This window comes from Trachemys scripta, chromosome 4 (genome assembly GCF_013100865.1).
Source record: "Trachemys scripta elegans isolate TJP31775 chromosome 4, CAS_Tse_1.0, whole genome shotgun sequence".
NCBI classification, from domain to species: Eukaryota; Metazoa; Chordata; order Testudines; family Emydidae; genus Trachemys; species Trachemys scripta.
In genome coordinates, this window is record NC_048301.1 from 107,079,938 (window position 1) to 107,098,750 (window position 18,813).

Here is an 18,813-nt window from a genome sequence, read left to right on the forward strand (position 1 = left end):
CCTCAGAATAAGGCCACTGCCAGTCATCGTCTAGCCCCACATCCTGGGGCAGACTGCAGTATCAGCCTACTCCTCACTGGCAAGGTTGGGTTTGGACCTGCTGCCTTGGCCTGCCCTCTGCAACCCCCAGTACCCCTTGGCCTCCTACTAGGCTGCAGCCTGGGGCTTTCCAGGCTGGAGCTCCCCAGCCCTGCTCCACTCAGGTACACTAGCTCACTGCAGCCAGGTCCTTCTTCCTCTGAAGGCAGAGAGAGACTGTTTGGTCTCTGACTCCCAGCCTTTTTATACAGGCCAGCTGTGGCCTGATTGGGGAAGCGGCCGCAGCTGGGCCATGCCCCAATCAGCCTTGTAGCTTTTCCTTTGCCCCAGCCCTGGTCCCTGGCTGTTTTAAGCCCTTCAGGGCAGGAACGGGGGACCACCCCACTACACAGCTCCAGTCTTGATTTTGCTGTGGTGGCCCCAGACACTGGGAGCTGGACTCTTCACTCCTTGCCACTATCCCAGCCAACAAAACTCAGGCTCTTCTTCCCCCAACTCCTCTTTTCGTCCAGAGAGCCCTTGTCCCTTCACCCACAGTGAAACATGCACACTCAGCCACTAGGAGAAGCCTTTCCTCCCCTAGAAAACCTGGCACCTCAACCAGCATCAAAGTCATTTGAAAGTGTGACCTTTGCCACAGCTAGCTAGTTGTGCAAATGATAATACTTTGCACTTTTGTAAGAAAGCCTTTTAACTGAGGGTCTCAGTGAGAAACAAAGGCCAGTGTCCTTATGTCCATGTTATACATGGGGAAATGGGAACACCAAGAGGCCCAGAGACTAGCCCAGGGTCACATAACGAGTCACTGGCAAAGCCAGGGGGAAAACCCAGGAGTCCTGCCTCCCACTCCTCTGCGCTGGCCACTAGACATACAGCCTCACAAAGATGTTCCATGGGGACAGAGGATGAAATGATGCTGTCCAACCTCTAGGGGCACCCCTCTGAAAGCTGTTCTTTCTGTACCATGCTGCAGACAAGGCCAAGGTATCCAGCTGCCAAGTGATCGTTCACTGCTTGGCAGGGATCTCCCGATCAGCCACCATTGCCATCGCCTACATCATGAAGACCATGGGCATGTCTTCAGACGACGCCTACAGGTAGGTGCGAGTGGATGAGGGGAATGATGAAGTATGTGAATGTACCCCTGCTCTAGTAAAGGGAAGCAGGCTGGCACAGGCAGAGAGAAGCTGTCAGAAAGGGTTTCAAAGCATTGCTTTGAATGAATTTTCTGAGTGCTAGTGGGTTACATGTTGCTAGGCTGACACTGGGCCCTGGATAGGGTATATACTTTGTGCCCTACCACAGAGCAGTGCCCGTGCACACCCCTCGTTGTTGCCCCAGTCAAAGGAAATGAAGGGCTCAGCTTCAAGAAGCAAAACCCTTGACTAGGGTGAAATCTGGTGTAGGCTGGCCTAGCAGCAGGTTGGTGCTGCCCTACATTCATGGGAGGCGGAGGGCTGTCCTTCAGGAGCAGTTTTGAAATATCACAATGGACTGCATGCCATGGGAGTGGGGAGCTGCCCATGGGAAAGTAGAGTGAGGTGGTAAATTTCCTAGAGCCTAAATACTCCTGGCTTTCTCTGCAGACTGCCCTGAGGCATTGTGGATCGCCCATCACCTGTTTCTTTCTGAGCTTTTGGTAGAATGCACTAGCTTCTCCCGCTGAGGAGGCCGGCAGAGCTAAGGTAGCCTAGCTGGTGGGCCAAAGACCAAGTGACGACCCCATCTGTTTGTCTACCCTTGCAGGTTTGTCAAAGACCGACGCCCATCCATATCGCCCAACTTCAACTTCCTGGGCCAGCTCCTGGAGTACGAGAGGAGCCTGAAGCTCCTCAAGGCCTTGAAGGCCCAAGGTGATAGGAGCGAGGGGGATGCCCAGCCAGACCCAGCTGAAGTGCCTGAGAGCAACAGGCACCTGAAGCTTTCTACCTCAGAAAAGGCCGAGGACATATCAAAAAGCACAAGCTTGGCGCCCTCCCGCAGTGAGCCAGCAGGAGCTCTCAAAATTGTCTCACCCACAGCACTACAGCAAGGACTCAATGGCCTACACCTGTCCTCGGAGCGCATCCAAGACACCAACCGGCTAAAGCGCTCCTTCTCCCTGGACATCAAATCAGCCTACTCCCCCGGCCTGAGGCAGGACACCCCAGGCCCCGCTGACACCGGGGAAGCCCCCAAGCTTTGCAAGCTGGACAGCCCTTCTGGACCTAACGGCTTGTGCCAGTACTCGCCCGTGCTGGATAGTCCCGACTGGCCCAGTGGGCCGGACTTCCTGCTAGAAGCCAAGGTGAGGCAGAGGCGGAAACATAGGCATCAGGCGGGCTCCCCTGCCCACGGGATGAGCCTCAATTTCAGTGGGGTGTGTGCCATGCACAAAAGCACCAGTGTGGAGGACAATCTCAAGCAGACACTGCGGCTGAGTCTCCCTGGCGTGGGACAGCAGCCCACACAGCCAGCTGCGACACCAAACTCTCCCGGTGGAGGGGGGGTAGGTGCCTGGGGTGTGCATTTGGAATCACCCAGCACCCCGTCATCGGAGAACCCCTGGTACTTTAGCACAGACTCGGCGGTGGGCAGCGGCGGAGGGAGCGGGGCCTTGTTTGCCAGCGCTGCCTCATACTCCTCGTTCAGCTGCAGCACCCTGCAGGGCAGCTGCGAGATCAGGTTGAGGGACAAGCAGAGGGTGGAGCAGAGGGACGGGCGGCACAGCTGGCACGAGGATGCTGCCGCGGAGAAGCAGTTCAAGAGGAGGAGCTGCCAGATGGAGTTCGAGGAGACCATGTCAGAGGGCAGGTCCCGGGAAGACCTGGGCAAAATAGGCAAACAGTCTAGCTTTTCGGGCAGCATGGAGATCATTGAGGTGTCCTGACATTCATCCTGGGGCATTGGAGAGTGAGGGGTGGCTATTTAACTGGGAAGAGGCAAGGTGGGGGTGGGGTGGGGACAGTATTTATACCCGTGTGTGTATTTGCAGGTGCACACATGCCAAAATGAAACAAAGGTGAATGAATTCAAAGTCAGGAAACATGACTGTGCATGCTTAGTGCCCCTCCCCCTTGGTCTCTTTTTTCCCCTCCCCGCCTCCCCACCCTGGCTGCATTCCCTTTGGGGAGGGAGGAGCCTATTAACCCTTTCACCCCTGGATTCTCTGCCCCCCGGGCAGAAAGTGACTCACTGGGGTGATGGAAGAGCTGATCTTTGACTGAAGTGGGGGAGACGCCCATCACATCTGAGCACCCCAGCTGGGTCATTCTCAGATTAAAATTCTGAGGGGCGTTTAATATTTTCTCTGCAAATGTGCAGTCAAAAAGTAGGGGTGTCTTCATTTAGAAGAAAGCGTTATCCTGACCAATGGGAAATGGCAGAGGCTTTGCTCACCCCAGTTCTCCGTCCCTTGTATCAGGGCGGGAGATGGAATGTAGGTGGCTCCCTCCCAAGGGTGGGGTGGGGATATTTGCATTGGCTCCTCCCCCGAAGCCTTTTTCTCCTCCTGGTGCACTAAGTATGCTCTGTCTGTGTTTTTTCTGGCTAAGTATCTTAATAATGCTGCACTACCGCAGCCCTATACATATATAAATATATATTATATATAATATAAAAAAAAACCACACAAAGAAAAAGGTAAATGGTTTTACTGCAATTTTTATTGAGCCGTAAATAATATTTCAATGGTTTTGTTTTTAATTTATTGAAGCTGTTCATTCTGGCAATGATTTGCAGACATTGTGGGGCGGTACTTTCAGCTCTATTTTTACTGTCTATGGTATTTAAATCTGAAACACGAGTTTCTAAGCAATATCCGCGGCCTGTGACTCCTTCTGTAGCGCACGTCAGCGACACGGACTCCCCATTCCCTGCGCGCAAAGCAAAAACGGGGCAGGAAAAATCTTTCATGCACTTTTTTAAAAATGGAAAAAAACAAAACAAAAATATCTTCTTTCAACACAAACTGAGCAGGAAATGCTCTCCTGAAAGCTGCTGCTTTACCTTTTGGTTCCTATTTGATTCTCTCTTGTCTCCATCAAAGCCATAGAATCTTTCCCTCTCCCAGTTGTGGGACAGAAGGGCTGGCATTGGTCTATGGAAAAAACAGAGGATTGGATCAGGGATGCCTGGGATGTGGGGAATGAGGGAGCAGAGGAGGCTTTTCATTAAAGGGGCAGCAACCCATACTGGGTTGTATTGGAGAATTTGGGGGTTACTGGGTCCTTTTGGAGAAAAACTTACTCCCTAGATAATGCTCGAGGGGTTCTGTGGGGGCTGAACTCCCATGAGCAACTGCCTTGCCCACTTGCTCAGGGTGCTTCTGGGGAGGAGGTGGGGGCGATAGTGTCCAGGAGAAAAAGGGAACACTTCTCACCCTTGTGCATGGGTGAGATTGTAATGAAAAGCCCTTGAGGCCCTGCTTTCCCCCTCCCAGTGTTACTCCACATGGCTAGCCAGAGGGGCTGAACCCTGGAGGAAAATACAGGCCTCATCCTTGGGAAAAAATGGAGTTATTTATTGTAGTACCAGAATGAAGCCCAGGGAGTCCTGAGAACAGCAACAGGTTTCCCACTGCAAGATAGTTAGTTACCTCTGAGTGCTTAGCATAAAATATTGCTCAGTACTCCAGCACCAGTTCTCTATCCGTGTGTGTGTGTGTAAGAGAGCATGATCATGGGGCATATCCAGCACTGGGGCTCCAGTGGGCATGCAAGTGACATGGGGCAGAGGGAAAACAGTCCAAAGACACAGGCGAAGCCAATGAAAGACCAAACTGACTGGGCTCTTCAGGAAGGAAAAGAGAGAGAGGAAACGCCAGGAAATGCATTGAAAGACTAAGAACCAAACCCAATATTTGGGATGTTAGTGTGAGGACAAGCCCTTCCCTCCTTACCCCACCCCTATCTCCAAACCCACCCACCCACCTGCAGCAGCATCTTCCCACGCTCAGGTGTGTTGCTAAGAAAATTGGTTTCACTGTTTTTCTTTTCCTGGGATTTTGCTTTGGAGAGTTTCTGTTAATTGACCTTTTCAGAGTAACTGAAGCGAATGATGGTTCGTTCTTACCCAGCAGAAGGCAGGGTGCCAGCCTCCAAGGGAATCCCTGCCAAAAACCCGTCTCCCTCTGGGAGTTTGGGTGGGTAAAGGGTGAGGATTTCCTAGGGAAGGCCTCCTGCGTGGGATTCTTCCCTTGATTTATTTTTTTAGAGGTGGCGTCGGGCCCAGGTGGGACCTTTACAATAACACAGGTGTTGAGGAAGGGCCAGGTCCTGCTGTTACTGAAGCCAAGGGTGCAAGAGGGAGCCCTCAAGGAGGCCAATGAGCACACAGTGCAGAAAGCTTCCATAAGTTAGCAAGCGCGGTCAAGAGAAAAATGACAGAGGGGCGCGAGTAGCTTCTGTTCTGATTCTCAGACACGTTTGGCTGCTTCTCCCCTTTAGGAAAGTCCCTGTTTTAAAGGGGAGCAAAGCCCTCACCCCAAAAACTGTGTTTCTCCCACGCAGCGGGATGCTTAGACCTTGCTGCTGAGCTGCTGCTTGGTGTTATGGGCACAGATCTATCTCTGCTGCAAAGCACACTTTGCTCTCTGTAGCTTTCCTCTTTTTAATATCGTGCTGGTTTCCAAGCCAATACCTCAGGGGTTTTTGTTCACGTGTGTGTTGTGTGTGATTTTTAGATCCTCCCCACCTTTTTTTTTTTTTCCACCTTCCCTTCTTTTTCTTTTGTGTTTGTTTATTTTCAAATCAAACTACACAAGACAAAAATAATGATCTCAGGTTTAAAACTTAACCACAGACCGAAGCCGTGAGGAGCTGCAATAATAATTATAATGTTCTGGTGGCATCAGATTGTCACTTTCCTTATGATCATTGTCTGTCTCTGCTGATGTGCGCATGTCCTCGGCGGATGGGAGAGGGGAATCTCCAAGGAGGCTTATGACTGCCATTAGGCTTCTTGATTTTTTTTTAAAGGGATTAAGTGAGAAGCATGGAAACATCAAATAATCCCTTCTGGTACCCCAAAATGTGCTGGAGTTGGTAGTGGGGGAGGGGAAAGTTGGGTGATTAAATGCATTTGATTTTCCATGTTGAAGTATTAATAAAATACAAGTTTTGATGATGGTTGGATCCCTCTGCCTAACCCATCCCTCTTTTTCCTACAGCTGTTTTGAAAGGGGGGTAGATACTCATTTCAACTCTCTTAAAAAACACAGTATCCATATTTCCAGTGAGCACCTCAAATCAGCATCAGTGTTGCCGACTACTATGTTTTAGGAGGTAGAAGGAACCCTTCCCGTTTCTTTCTTGCATCCCCATCCAGCGTAGAGCTATGGTGTGTGGACACAGTGGGGAGGCGGTGATTCTAAGGGAACTGGTGTATTACATAGCATCCCGGCTAGATCGGGAGGTTTATAACAAAGAAAAGCTTTCAAAGGGCTTCTTGAGCTTTTAACCACTGAGACCCCACTAATCACTGTCTGCAATATGACCTGTCTCATGTTTTAACCCTTTTTGGGCTGCCAATCTTCTTCTTTCTCACTCTGTCTGTGCTCCATTTTCAGTGAAATTTGAAAAATTCCAGCCAGCCCTAGAGCTGGTCACAAAAAAGAGAACAAATGTTTGTCTACATTTTTCCCCCCCTTTTTAAATTTCAACATATAAATTCAGAGATTCTCAGCCAAGCCAGGTCAATTGGCTGGTCAGCCCCAGACAGCAAGAGGTTACACTGTGAAATATGCCAGCAGGACAGTGTTTCCATGTTCACATCTTACCTATGTTCCTAGTACAGGATCATGCACCCCCAATGGAGAATCCCCATTTGTATCCTTGTTGCATTCCACCTGACCTGAAAGCATATACAGCAGTGTCTCCATAGAGAACACACAGCTTCTTAGACCATTTCAACAGTATCGATCAGCATTCCTAAAGGATACTTGCCTTATGACACGGGGTAGAGCCATCCAGCTGCTTAGCGGCAGTAAATGACTCGCTCTTGTTCTGCAAGTCACACGGACATCTGTTCATGTAGGGTCTGCCCTTGATCTTCTGAGGGTTGGTGCACTAGAACTGGAGTTAGTACAGAGACCTCTTCAGCTGTGAAGTTCATGATAGTTTCCCCTCCATGACATGTGACCCAGCTGCACTGCAGTGCAGAGGGAGGAGCTAATGAGGGTGCCTTCAGGTAACCCCTCACTCCCATTTACATATTATTGGTTGAAGCTTGGGAGAAGTATGAGCTACAGCAGTTGCAACAGCACCCCAAAGACATGGTCCCCTGCCTGGATCTCTGCTAGCCTCTGTATTGTAAGGGGTATTTCCCTTCCACCACAGCTGGCATTCCATGACTGCCAGCACCAGCTCAGCCCGGAGTTGCTGTCTCCCATGTTTTAACCCTACAGCGTTAGAGAGAATTAAGAGTTTCCTTTGCCTGTTGCGGTGGGTCTTGCCACCACTGCTAGCATTGGTCCAGCCCCACCCATGGTAGCTATAGTGGAGTTCTAGAGTAGATAAGGCACTGGCATTTTTACCACTATGATCTCAAGACTTGGGTGGACTTGGATGACAGTGGTACACAGGATCCTACTCTACATTATTACCCCCCAGCACTAATACCATTATTAGAGCTGCAATGGTAGGAAATTTGGGGGTTAAAAATATAGTGTAGATGCAACCTAATGACAGACATGACAGGAGATGTGATGGGGCTCAACCCCTTAGTCCTGCATGAAGTCACTGCAGAGTGTGCTCTAGGACACATCCGGGCCATCCTCAGCCTGACATTGCAATCTCAACCTTTATAAATACGAACAACAAGCAGACAGGGTCAGTGAAGAAGAACGACATGAGCAGCTGCCTGCTCAGAAATAGCAGCAGGGCTCTGAACATCTGCCATCTTGTGGCATTTTAGAGAAACAGCTATTGTGGTGCAGGCAAAAATGGGGGTCTCTTGTTTTTTTGTCCAGTCTCCCTCAAAGAACCGTAGCCTGTCAGCAAAGCCCTTCAGCAGCTCTGTGTCTGCACACACTGAGGTGACACCTACTCTGCTGTCCATTCTGCAACCAAGCCAAAGGTTTTAAGAGCCATGGGGCGTTTATAACCCATCTCATCAGTGTTGTGAATATGCTTGCATTTGCCCTGCCCTTTCTGATGGTCTTTGTGGGAAGAGTTGCTCTCACTTGGAGCATTTTAAAGCTAAAACTCTAGAAAAATGTCCTCTAGGGAAGATTCCTGCACTAGCCTCAAGCGGTAGGACTGATCCAAAGCCATTGGACTCAATAGAAGTCTTGCCATTGTTTTCATTGGGCTTTGGATTAAACCCTACATGGCTTAATAGATCTTTTCTGTCTCTTGTATCAAGGTTAGTTACCTTGGAGGATTTTATGTTGCAATTGGTCCCCATCCCTTACTGTGTTTCTTTAATGAACTGTCAGCTAGAATCTCTGATCCACAGAGTCATTGGGCCTGATTTTGATCTCACTTGGGCCTGGTTCACAGTGATGTATCACTCTTGCCTTTAGTGGAGTTACTTCTGATTTACAGCAGAGTAAGTGAGATCAGACTCTGTCCCATTGATTTAAATTGAAGCAGGATTGTCCCTAAGGAGAGTAAATGAGCCCCCCTATTGGACAATCGGATGAATTTATAAAGCATCTGATTGGTGCCCTGCTGATTAGAACATCCAATCATTTCCTGCAATAGCTGCATTGCTTGGAGTGCAGGTGCGAATTGGTAGATTTTCAGCCTTCTTAAGGGCATCCAGTAAAGCTACCCAGATGGCCCTCCTCTAGAATGCCCCTTATCTTCTAGCTTCTAAAGGAGTGCAAGGCTGAGTCACACTCAGTCAGGCATAACTGGCTAACTCCCTGACACCCTGCAGCATCCCCATTTCTTTTGTAGCTTCAGAGGACTGGCAAGGGGAGGGATCCTGGGAAGAAAGGAGTCGGCAACACTGAAGCCCAAAGATATTTTCCTAGCTTGTGCTGTGTTCCCAATCTCTCGTCTCTGTGTTTGTTTCTTTTTCTGGCCATGCATCCCTGTCATGTCTCTGTTATAGGAAGCCTACACCCAAAAGAAACCCCTTCTGCCTTCCCTCTTAAACTACCAATAATAAGCTATCAGTGTTGTAATTGCAATCTATGAATTATAGATTTAAGTATTTATTAATTATTATTATTATTATTACTATTATGTAATTTTTTCTTCTTAATCTTTGTATGTTGCTCTTTGGTTCTCTGTTGTGAATAAGTGCAGACCCCCAGCCACCTCTCCATTCCCCACCTGCCTCAACCCTGTACTTGCCCCACCAGTCTGGGGCTGGCTGCACTATACTGTGCCAGGCCTAGCTCATTAGCTGTCCTGGAGAAGGCACACACATGGGTAGGCCCGTGTGAGTGGATTTGAAAGGGTGAAACCTCCAGAGGTTCTGAAACCAGCAAAGCCCAGGGCAATGCCTTTCTCTCCCCCACACTCACACCCACATGCCTTGGAGTCTACTCAAGTTTGTAGGGAGCAGGAATGGAGAATTCAAAGGCACAAGCTTAAAACTAAAGGAAAATTGGCCAGGTTTCCAGGACACAGTCAATGCACACATGCTCTCAGGGTTCCCCAATCTGGTGGCTGAATCCAGGAAGTTCATCTTTACCAGGAATGGTTTAATGGCCTGGCATCACCAGCTATTTTGGCAGCATTCTCCTCGCTGCCCAAAGCCACCGCACCTTACTTTGGGGAGCAATCCTGGGCTTTTTTGGGTTCAGTTTCCCAGCCACCTGATGATCGTTCTTTGTCCAAGGAGCCACACCTTCTGGGGAATGAGGATGTTCATTTTTAGAACAGTAGAGCTCCAGGCTGCCCAGAAGGGGCTTAGTGGAAGACCAGCCCATGGGGAAAGAGAGATCTGATCAGACTGGCCTCTAATAATGATAGGGATGCAAGAAGAGAGGGGGAACAGCCCCATAAGTGCATTCATTGCTGGCAGAAATAACTATGGTTTTCCAGCATTAAGAATTCATAGGCAGCAGAGTTAAGATTTCTGAGTAACTGTGGTGGCCAGAACCTGGCACTTGCTTCTTGTACCCATAGACTGGACTCGTCCTGAAGCCTACAAGTACCCAGTCAACTGGGTGGGGAGGAGGGCTGGGAGAAAGTATCAGTGCAATAGGAAGGGAATCCTCTCTGTGCCACAGTATCAAATATTATCTCTTTGACTAGCCAGCCCAGTTAGAAGTCATTTTTAAATCAAGGGGATTAATGTTGCCCTTCTAAGAGCAGCCATGCAATGGCCTATCATCTCTAACATGTGTGGTTTATTATAGATAGGAGTCGTCTTTTCCTTGTGCTGTATTGAATTTATTTTGTCATTCAAAATCCATTCTAGAGAAGCAGAGAAATCCAGTTCAGGCTTTCTCCTCTTCTCAGGAGCCATATGTAGAATCCATTCCAGCTCTTCTAGAAATCCAGTTTGGGCTCCATTCTTCCTCTCTCAAGTACATTTCCAGGCAGAGATGGCTAGGGGGTTAAATGGGGCAGGGCAGATGGAGGATCACCTGATTTGCAGACAATGCTGTGGATTTGGGGCCTGAGGGGCTGAGCACTCCTAGCCCCCATGAATGTTGCTCAGAAGGTGTGCAATACCAGACAGGAGAGCCCCAGACCTTTCATTAGCAAACGCACAGCGTCCCTCAGCAGAGAGATTGGGTCCAGAACGGACAGGGGCACTTGGAATGCATTCTAAGCGCTAGGTGGGGAGACAGTATCTTGCAACCAGCCCGCTGTGTTCCATTCCCTTCTCAGTTAGTCACTGAAACCAAACGCATCTCCTGCCTGTTACACCAATGCTGAAGTCGGATGGCGCCTGGCAGGACCGAGAGACAAGCTCTGCCCTGTCCTGTCTTTATTTATTTATTACCGGAGGCTGTAAACAGCAGTGCTTTTTTACCCTCTTTCTTTTCCTTTCTTTTGTACTTTGGAACAACGTGTTGTAATAAATGCCCACATAGATGTTTTAACAGCCGGTGTTGGCTTTGTTCTTTTGATGGTGAGACCATCGTGCGGGGGGTGCCATGGGATCCTATCCTGAACAGTCACTCTTGGGAGAGCGGGCTCAACTCATGGCTGTTGCGCATGGAAATGGGTTGGGTGGGATCCATCAGCACCGGTAAGCCCTGCTGGAGATCTGTCCACCTACAGTCCACTGGCTGGAATCTCAAACTAGAGAAATTCAAACTAGTGATCGGGGCACGTTTTTAATAGTGAGGGTGATTCGCCATTGGAACAACTTACCAAGGAATGTGGTTTATTCTTTATCACCTGACATCTTTGCTTCGATGCAGCAATTACTGAGTGAGGGTCTATGGCCTGTGCTATGCAAGAGGTCAAACTAGACCATAAAGGTCCCTTCTGGCCTTAAAATGCATGATCTGGGCATGCCCATACGCCATCAACGCCCACCCACAGAATGTGAAAAGCTGGCCAGTCTCTGCTTCGGACTGGACCCGTGGAGGGGTGGGGGTGTCCCTGGTCATGACTGAGGCAGAACACACTACACTCCCAATGGCCACAGGAATACAGGAGGTTCAGTGGTATCTGTTTACATTTTTGTAATGCAACCCAACTATGCCCCATCCAAATGAGAGGGGGAGGAATTGTTATCTAACACTCACACCTTCCTCTTGATCTAGCACTGCCTGATATTGTATCAGCCTGCCCTGGTCATTCTGAGCACAAATTAGTTGGTGTTTGCAAACTAATTCAGTAATTGCTAAGTATGATAGTTATAGCTTAGACGCCCACATAGATCCACCCAGGACTGACACAATACTGAGTCAGCCTGGAACTTATCCCTTCCCTAGCCGAATACCTGTCCTCACTTCATTTCAAACCCCTCGGATGTGTAGATCAGTGACCAGGTCTGAAGAACTTTATTAAACTGAAACAAAATCCCTCCATTCTCAGCAGCCTTACTATGGGGGTGAGGGCATGAGTGGGCACTGTATCAATCAGGCTCCAGGAAACTAAAGCGCTAATTGACTTTAACACACTTAGTAACATCTGGAGCCACCACCCATTACCAAGTGGTAACTGCAGGCACAGCTAAATCTTGATGTCTTGTACAAATCAAACCTTGTCAAACCAGGAGAGCATTAATCCTGATGCAGTCCCGCAATCCTCAGGCAGATTACCTGGAATGGCTACCACCAGTTAATCGTTCTGGAGCAACAGTGGGATCCCCCACCCTTGTACTTTGCAATGACTGGACCTAGGTAGGATACTTGTTCCATTCTCTGGGCAGTTAGAGGACAGACCTAGAGTGGTAGGGGATTTTGACAACGTAGCCGGCTCAGAAGCAGCGAGCAAAACTTTGCCCCACTGCTTGGCTAACTTCACCAGTTATACCTTCAGAGGGGCCAGAGGCATTCTTTCTCCCATGCAGCAATGTCCAGCCCATGGCCAAGGAAGGTGGGAGTTTTTTAGGCAAGGGCAGAAGATCTCTCTCTCTCTCACACGCACACATCTTTCCAAGCGAGGGAGCTCCAGATAGCTCCTCCAGAGAGGAGCCCCCCACCCAAGTGCAACGTGACTAAGAGCGGATGTGACTCAGGGAGCACAAAGGAGAAGTGCTCCAAGCCCTTATTCATGCCATGTGTCCTGTATGAGTATTCACCCGGCAGTGGCGAGCATGTACCTATTACATCAGTGGTCTGGTAGAGCTGGGAGGAGACTCACAGGCACCACAGAGGGGAGTGTGTCAGATCTAGACGGCAGTGCATTGGTAGAGCCATGTGGGACATTGCACTGTGCTTGCTTACAAGATCTCTGGCATTATCCGGTGCTGTGAGCATCTTGCTTTCATGACCACTAACCTCTTCTAATGCAGGCATGGGCACACGAGCATTTCCCTTGTGCCTTGCAGACTTCACCTTCACCTGGGAGGCTCCCTGCCACTGCATACACAACACCTGCCATCACGCCCAGTAATCCCTGTGTGTTTGGGATCCCATGTGGCTGCATCACACAAGGTCTGTGACAAAAGGCAGGGTTTCGCTCCAGCTTTGCTCAGCGGGCTGCCAAAGGAGAGGGCTGATCTCCATAGGCTTGGGGGGGAACTCGATAATTTAGGAATGGTTGTGTCCATCAGTGTAAGACCCACACACCACCTCCGGTGAGAATCGAGCTGTGCCCTTTTGCTCAGAAGGCAGCAGCTCCATCAGCTGCACGGCAGGGGCATCTGGCCCTGGCTGAGCCAGTGGCTGCGGTGTAAGCTGGTCAGTTGGAAGTTTCTCTCCCTTGTATAACAGGTACTGACAGTCTGTCAGGCAGCCACAGAGCCTGGCACTATGGAAGAGCTGGTAGCCCTCCCCTCTCACCTATAGCTACCCTTTGTTGCAGGGTATGTACCATAAATGCGAGGTACCTGCACTCGTTGAACGGGGGAAATGAGCAGTCCCCACATGATATCATGCCTGGTAAACATCTGTCCTTCCCAGGGTCTACCCCTGTATTATTAGTAATACCTAACACAGGCACTAATGGCACCATTGAGGGTCTCTGCTACCTGAGCTCCTTGGCTCTAAGGCTAAAGAACTGGTTTCACGCCCCGAGGCAACAACCAGAAAGTCAGAACTAACCAGTCCTATTGCATCCATGCTGGAAATGCCTCTGCTCCGGAGAGAGATGGCAGAGACAAGTGCAAGGCTTGGCATGGAAGCACATGTAACAAACCGATGCAGACTGCAGTCCATGGAGGCTGGCAGTGTAACTCCTAAGATTAGTGCCCTGGTGTGGACATGCTACTGTGCTTGAGACTGGGAGTGTAACTGGAGCATGGCTTCCGCAGTAGGACGGCCCCAGCTCCATCTATAACTAGGAAAGGGAAAGCATTTCTTTCCTGCTAATACTGTTGAAGCAAATCAGCTCTCAGTTTAACTGTCTGACTTGTGTGGCCACGGCAATAGGAGTGTGCTTATGTACATGTGGTTATCATGTCTTGGGGTGCATGGGCACACATGGCAAAATGTGTCTCCTTGTGTGCATGCTGGGGGTGCATGTGCACACTGCTCAGGATGTATATGCATGCACGCATGTTGGCCCACATGCCCTTGTGGGGCAGGGGACGGGAAAGGTTGGATGTGTATGTGCATCCTGACATGTCCGGGATTGTCCTGTCACCTTTGCCCTAGTTCCAAGGCAGGGTGCTACTACACCCCCGTCTTGCCTGTCACATTCCGTTTGGCCGCAAACGCTACTGCCCGCGAAACACAGGAACGGCCTTTTTCCAGCTCTCCGGCTTTTATTGACTCAGACAGGCTGCCAAGCCTATAAATAAATGTTCTAGTGCTAAATATAGCAGCCATTGAAATAGGCTGCAGCCCATTTATTTAGCTTGTGGCCTCTTTGAAAGCTCGCCAGCCAGGATTAATTCTACCTTAGCTTTGTCCCACACCATGCTGTGGCCACCCATGGAGGGTGAAAGATTGAGTCAATGCAGGGAGAGAGGGAAACCAAAAGTAGCGCACATTTCTGAGGGGTTGAGCAAAAAAGCCTCTGCCAGGCATTCCCTTCCAGAGCCTCCTGGGCCCATATATGTCAGGGATAATATTGTCAGGCTTGGGGTAGCCTCTGAGTGGAGGTGGGGGGTATATGGGGAGATGCCTTGGGACTCCTGCTCCTGGGGAGATGGGATCCCTTGGGTAGGAAAAAGTGGTTTGACAGCTGGGGTCTCTTAGGAGAATCTGTGTGATATATTCCACCCTCCCAGTGGGAGGAGAGGTTAGCAGAGTAGCACACGCTCCATTCTGCTTGTGCGTACCGAGCTGATGGCTGCCCTGCAGATAAAGGGCTCAGGACTAATGGCAGGAAGCTAAACTCCACTTCTGTAATGGAATCTGAAGTCTCATTCCAGCACTCATAATGTACCGTAATGCTGCTTGACATGCCACGCACTTGACCCCTCCCTGCCGGAGACAGTGGACCTCACAGTTCCCAGTTTGGTTGTTGGCCATTAACCTTGGGTTGAGGGGGAGAAGGAGCCTGGGCTTCCGTGGAAATGCCTGACCTCATCCTTGACTGGCCACATTTACCTGGCATAAAAGAGTGCCTCCTTCCCCACATCAGAAAGCCATGACTTGCTACAGACCTCAGTGGAACTGCTGCTAGTTTTTCCATGTGAAACCCATTGCTACAAGGTACCATTGAGGCCAAGAGCTTAACAGGACTGGGAGAATAATCAGACATGTTATATGGATCCCAAGAACAGCTACAGTTACAACAATAAGGGTTTTAAAATAGCAGGGATTTGGAAGGGATATGAACCCTCAGGGCATAAGCCAAACTCTAGTTACTGGGGGGGTAGGAGGAAGCTATCCCTGGGGGTTGGTTAGGTTGTAACTGCTGAGTGCAGAGTTTATTGCACCTTCCTCTGATGTCTCTGGTACTGGCCACTGTTGAAGACAGGTTATGGAACTGGATGGACCACGGGGCTGATCCAGCTTGGTGAGTCCTATGTTCTTAATACGATCTTCTCATGCTTTCTGAGGACCACCCTGAGACAATTATAAATCAAGGAAATCACCCTTAATGAAGAAGCCAAGCAGTCCTCTTTAACCTGGAAAAGAGAGTGATATTTCCCCCAACAGAGCACTGGACATCTGCAAGGCATTGTGCAAAGATTAATGAAGCGATGACATTCCATTTTCTGCAGTATAAGGGGATTTAACCCATTTCCAGGATGCCATGTAACCCATGGTGTGGAGGGGCCAAATTCATCTTTGGTGTCAGTGGTTGTATAAGAGATACACGGTGAGGGAAATATTCTCCTCTCATTTGCTGCTCCATTTAAGTGCAGGAAGAATTGGCACTTGGGAGCCACATTTCCCTTTGTTACACCTGTGCCACTGCACTGAAGTGACTGAGGTGTAACTGAGAGGAGCCTCAGGCCCTGAGTTTCAGCTGGTAAGGACACAGTTGTAACTGGTTAAGGAATGGAACTTACCAACTCGGGAGTGAAGCAGTGTGTCCCAGTGAATAGGGCAGTGGATGCAGGTGACCTAGGTTCGATTGCCGGCTCTGCCACTGACATGTTGGATGATCTCAGGCAAGTCACGTCCCCTTGCTGTGACTCAGTTTACCCATTGTCTATCTTGTCTATTTAGACTGTAAGATTTTCAGGGCCAGGATTATCTTCTACTGCATGTGTATTCAATATCTAGCACAAAGGTGTCTTGATCTTGGTTGGAGCCTCTGGGACCTACTGTAATATGAATAACAATAAAAAGGGGAATTTATTCCACAAATCTGACCCATAGGGCTTAAGTGGTTCGTTGGCTTATGCTGGCCCTCTGAACTGGGGTGGATTTCACCCAAAGTGATTAGCTCACTGAATAAGCAGGCAAGAATTAAACAGGAAATTATTTGTGTTGGTTATGCATTGACGTAACAGCTGCACCTTTCTGGAACAGCCCCATTCCAAAGCAGAAAATACAGCAGGAAAGAAAGATGAGAACGTTTTGCAGCATTAGTACTGCAAGCAGGCGCTGCTCTGTGCTCCAAGGCCAACAGAAATAGGACCCTGCTTACCTTGGGCTGTGATGACTCTACTGCAGACCCATGCCAGCAAAGGAAAAAACCCAGTCACTCCCTGGAAAGCTATATCCACTCCTGGAGCAATCCAAGACATTAATAATGCTTAGCACATCTACAGCGCTTTACTAATATGAACTAATCCTCACAACACCCATGGGAGGGAGCTACGTAATTATTATTGTTATTGGGCCTGAACCTCTTCTCACTTACACCCATATTAATCTGAATGAACTCTATAAAATCAATGGAGTTCCACTGGTGTAAATGAGAAGAGAATCATGCTCATTATCTCCATTTTACAGATGGGGGACTGAAGCAGAGAGGTCAAGTGATTTGCCCAAAGCTACAGAGGAAAATCAGTGTCAGAGCTGTGTTTAGTACTTGGGACTTTCTGGCTCCTTGTGCTGTGTTTATATCACTAGACCACAGCTCTCTGAGTTATCAGCCCTGATCCTGGAAAGATTTACATATGATATGTGGAAGCCCCATCACAGGAGGGGTTTCAGATAGGTTGGACGAGCACCTGTCAGGGATGGTGTAAGTTCACTTGTTCCTCCCTCAGCACAGGGGGCTGGACTTGATGATTTCTCAAGGTCCCTTCCATTTCTATGTGCTTAACTTTGAAACTGAGAGCAGTCTCATTGAAATCATGGCCATAAGCACGGGAAAAATCACCAAGCTCATACTGCTGGAATCTCTGCAGCCTTTGACACAGTGGATCGTGGGTGCTACTAAAACACTGACATGATGTAGCAGGTGTAGATGGCCTGCTCAGCACAACAGTGGCTCCAGTTGTTCCTCTTCAGCAGAACTCAGAATGGTGATGGGTAACTGCTCTTCCACTGCAAAGCCCCTTGCCTGTGAAGTTCCAGAGGGATCCGTACTGTCCTCACTTCTCTTCAATATCTACATGTGACCACCGGGTGACAGAGTGAGCTCAGCTGCCAACTGTATGCCACTGATATTCAGTAACGTATCTCATTCTCAACTGATGCAGCCATCACTACTACCGGTACTAGTACCATGTCAGAAATTAGTGGCCCCTTACAGCCCGCTGATTGGCGGATGCTAGTATTTAAACCAGGAAGCCAGCATGGGGAGCTTTCTAAGCAACAATGCAGACTGTCTGTCTGCCCCTACCCCAGACTCCAGCTTCTGAACCTGATTTGTTCTTGACTTTGCTGTTTGCTTGATGTCTATAACCTCATGCCTGATCCCAACTTCCTGGTATCCTGGCTCTGCTTGACTCTGACTCTATTTGCCTACTGCCTGCAACTTGGTGCCTGACCCTGACTTTCTGGCATTCTGACCTGGCTGCTCCCGACCCCGCTCTATATCTCCTGACTGCAACTTAGCAGCTGCACACAGGCTGCCCGTGACCTGGCCCTGACACATACAGCCCAGTGGGATCCCATGTGACTCTTCACTAAGGTTGGGTAGCATCAGGATCTAAAAATGCCTTCTTTCACCTTCAGCTTGCTAGGAAACTTCATCCCCTCCTCCTGGACACAGACCCAGCTGCAGTCATCCATGCATTTGTCCTCTCCGGACTGGATTACTGTACCTGAAGCTGAATGTGAAGATGATACACAGGCTCCAGCTGGGACAGAAGGCAGCTGCCTCCTTTCACCATGGCTCAGGCCACTGTGAGCACATCAAGCCTATGCTCAAGTCCCTCCGCAGGCTTCCAGTCAGCTTCTGATACCAAGGGTTTAACCCTAGTCTTCAAAGCAGTTAAGAGCTCAAGCCCCAGTTCAATGAAAGATCACTCATGTAGAGCTCAGTGCAAGATTGAGGTCCTAGGTCTTGACTGCACACAGACTTGTACTTGTTTACTTAAGCTAGTTTATGTTAGTTAACATAGGGCTGGTGAGGCCATCTGGGAGCTGGTTGATCCTGCACCATCTGGCCCCAGTATTAAAGTAGTTCTTAAGGGGCCTTACCCCAGTGGAGAATTGGTACAGGTCTGCCCCAGCCCCTCCTCTGAGATGCATTAGTTGTGCCACCCCTGGAGAAGCCCTGGGAAGGAATTGTGACTCAGGCACACACACTCCCAGGGCCGTGATTTTTCGGGAGCCCTTTACAAAGCGTAACACGATATTTCCCCCAGCAATGCTGCTGACCAGCATTGCTGGGTGCTGGTGAAGCCAAAGTTCCACCCAATCTGCCCACCTGCTTGGGTGGGGTGGAGTATGCCCACAGAAGCTGCTCT

General features: G+C 49.3%; 1 protein-coding gene across 2 annotated transcripts in view; it reads left to right on the forward strand.

Annotated features, from left to right (window-relative positions):
- Nucleotides 1-11,029, forward strand: part of DUSP8 (dual specificity phosphatase 8) — an 87,333-nt gene extending 76,304 nt beyond the window's left edge. For both annotated transcript variants that reach the window (XM_034770301.1, XM_034770302.1), the window contains 2 exons: nt 1,013-1,136; nt 1,786-11,029. In XM_034770301.1, the coding sequence (XP_034626192.1) occupies nt 1,013-1,136; nt 1,786-2,908 (1,247 nt within the window). In that variant the 3' untranslated portion in view covers nt 2,909-11,029. The remainder of the gene's footprint in view (nt 1-1,012; nt 1,137-1,785) is intronic.
- The last annotated feature ends 7,784 nt before the right edge of the window (nt 11,030-18,813 follow it).